Below are 3,019 nucleotides of genomic sequence, written 5' to 3'. Positions count from 1 at the left end.
ATTTGGGAGAGGGGGGTCCCGGCGGCATCCGGTGGCCAAGGTGTATTTTGTGGGGAGTTCAGGTGTCCTACTCTGGGGTGGGATTTTGGGAGAGGGTGGGATGGTCCTGTCACCAGGATGAGTTTGGGGATGCCCTGGGTTGGGAGGAAGCAGGGCTGAGTGGGTGCAGCGTGCAGAGGGAGGGTCAGACCCGGACATGGTTTGTGTTTTGGGGGTGGGGAAGATCATTTTCAGGGGGACTGTTGTGTCTTGGGGTGACAGCGATGGCCAGGTGGGAGCCAGGATCCTTAATTCACCAATTTATTTTTCAGACCCATCAGTAGACCCGCATGTCCCACACCATGTTTTCGGAGCAGGCAGCCCCCACGGCACAGGGGCTGCTGGCCCCCCCCTCGGCCGAGCCCCCCACCTTCCCCAGGGTGCCTGTGTCGGGGTATTCAGACTGCTCCCAGCCTTTCCAGCTGGGCGAGCGCAGCTTTTCCCGGCAGTACGCCCACATCTACGCCGTGCGCCTCGCCGGGATGCGAGCGGGGCTGGAGCGGCGCGCACAGAGCCGATGGGGTGAGCCCAAGGGGAACTCCCCCTTTATCAGGGCCCTGCCCCAGGAAAAACACTGAGGGGCTGGAGTGTGCCCAGGGGTAGGGACAAAGCTGGGGAGTGGGCTGGAGCACCAGGAGTGGCTGGGGGTCTCAGGCTGGAGAAGATGAGGCTCAGGGGGGCCTTCTCACTCTCCACAATTTCCTGGCAGGAGGGTGCAGCCAGGGGGGTCAGGCTCTGCTCCCAGGAAACAAGGGACAGGACAAGAGGACATGACCTCAAGTTGCACCAGGAGAGGTTCAGATTGGATATTGGGACAATTCCTTCATGGAAAGGGCTGTCCAGCCCTGGCACAGCTGCCCAGGGAGTGTTGGAGTCCCCATCCCTGTGGGGAAATAACAGTGGTGTGGATGTGGCACTTGGGAACATAGGTTAGTGGTGGCCTTGGGAACAAACATCTCTGGAGCTGCCTTAGGATTTTATCTCCGTGTTTGACCGGATTTACATCTGGAGTCCAGAAGTGAGTGAGTGTTCTCGTCCTCAGGCTGGATGTACCCTGCAGGCATCCCTGGGGACAGGATGCATCCCTGCAGGTATGGAGTCCATCCCTGCCAGGCTGGGATCCACCCACAACCTTCCTGCGACCTGAGCAGCTCCAGTGTACCCAGTTGTCCCAGTCTCCAGCAGCATTTTACTCCTTGACAGGGGATGTGCAGCAGAGCCCACCCCAAACAGCTCAGCCCCCCAGCTCTGGGATGCACAGTCATGATGGGATAATCCATTTGCAGCTGGGTTATGTGCTAATCCTGCTGCAGCTCCCACCTGGAGTTCTGACCTTGGGACAAACCGCATTCCCCATCAGGAGATAGAAGGGGGGGTGTGGGCAGGGAGAACACAACTGTCTGAGTCCCATCACCCCACACACTTTTGGGAACAGGAGTTGTGTGTGAGGTTTGTCAGGGTGGGGCTGGGGGGCCCTGGCCAGGAAGTGGGGTACAGGAGGGTGCAGGAGGGTGAGAGGTGCTGGTTGTGCCGGGGGGGCTGTTTCCTGGCCGGGAGCGGTTGTGGTTCTGGGGGCGGGACCCTCCCGCTCAGAGTTTCCATCTGCAGGATGAAGCAATGCCAGCGCTGCTGGGGCTCTGCCCCCCCGGCCTGGGCATGGCCTGCGATCGAATTTCCTTCAGCTTTGTCCTTCTATGGGCAAAAACCCCTTCAGTGGAAGCTTTTGGGCCGGACGCCTGGTCTTGTGCGCTCCCCAGCCCCGTGGGCTGTGTGGAAGCAAAGCCAGTGCTGGTCCCACGGCAGATGTCATTCCTTGGTTGGCCACCCTGGACTTTGCCAAGCGTGACAGAACCCAATGGTTTGTAAAGCTCCACCTCTTGGAGTCCTGGGATGGGACCAGATTTTGGGGTTTGTCTCCCAGCAGGAAGCGCCTGCAGGCAAAAATCTGGAGAGCACAGCCCCCTCCTGCTAAACGCATATTTTGGGGAGTTTGAGCCAAAAATAAGAAACTTCAACAGAATTGTTTTTGTTCTGACTCAGAGTGTTTGCATTCCTGGGCTCGGGAATCCATGTTTCCAGTGTGGAATGCCAGGGATGGCAGCGGGGTGCTCTCCCTGGGACAAGAGTCAGCAGCAGCATGTGATGAGCAAAGGGAGATTTTTGGGAGGAGAAATGTCACCCAGAAAGGACAAGGAGCTGGCACAGGCAGTGTTGTTTTGGGAGAGGAGACCGGGAGCAGGTTCCTTGCTCCTCTCCAGGGCCTGAGGCTCGGGATGGACTTCACAGGCTGGTTCAAATGGGAAAGGACAGTCCCACGCACTGGATGGGGCTGGAGCATCTCTGGGTCCCCAGGGTGGGGGTAAGAAGTTTTGGACTCACCTTGTGGTGGAGACTTTTGCTTCTCATCCACAAAGTGGATGCAGCTGGGGCTGCGATGCTTCTTGCCGCTCCTGAGGTTCTCCCAGCCTGTATCCCCTGTGGATCCCTGCCTAAAGCCTAGGGACCTGTCAGCATGCCAGGATCTTCTCTGGATGTGATGGGGATCCTGAGTTCCAGCAGGGATCTGGGGCAGAGGATCTGGGCCTGGCAGAGATCAGGTTTGGGTGTGTTGAGTGATCTCCTGCCTGTCGGCTCTGAGGAAGTTTGGGTCAGCCCCTGACGAGCAGGACCAGCAACCCCCCATGCCCAAGGGCAGGAACATCCTGGGCCCTTCCTGGGCAGAGCTGTTACTGGGAGCTGAACGCACCATCCTGACCCTGCTTTCCCCCCAGCACAGAGGAAATGCCTGCAGGCTTGTAGGCTCTGGAATGCTCCTCAGCCCCATCTGGCCCACACATGTCCACTCGGCGCCGTGCCTCGAGGAAAAGCAGGAGGCTTCCCAACATTCCCCAACGCTTCTTGCTGGCCTCGACGCTGGGGCCCTTCGGCTGCTGCCCCCAGCCCCGCGCCGTGCCCGCCGGCACCCCCAGGCCCATGCCCC

General features: G+C 59.4%; 1 protein-coding gene across 1 annotated transcript in view; it reads left to right on the top strand.

The window, feature by feature from the left end:
- Positions 1 to 293: 293 nt before the first annotated feature.
- POLD2 (DNA polymerase delta 2, accessory subunit) overlaps positions 294 to 3,019 on the top strand; it is a 5,962-nt gene continuing 3,236 nt past the window's right edge. Inside the window, exon 1 of the mRNA XM_017738705.1 lies at positions 294 to 608. Within this exon, the coding sequence (XP_017594194.1) occupies positions 330 to 608 (279 nt within the window). The 5' untranslated portion in view covers positions 294 to 329. The remainder of the gene's footprint in view (positions 609 to 3,019) is intronic.

This window comes from Corvus brachyrhynchos, unplaced genomic scaffold (assembly GCF_000691975.1).
Source record: "Corvus brachyrhynchos isolate BGI_N302 unplaced genomic scaffold, ASM69197v1 scaffold141, whole genome shotgun sequence".
Taxonomy (NCBI): domain Eukaryota; kingdom Metazoa; phylum Chordata; class Aves; order Passeriformes; family Corvidae; genus Corvus; species Corvus brachyrhynchos.
Note: the sequence above shows the minus strand (reverse complement) of the source record. Positions and strands in the feature narration are given on the sequence as shown.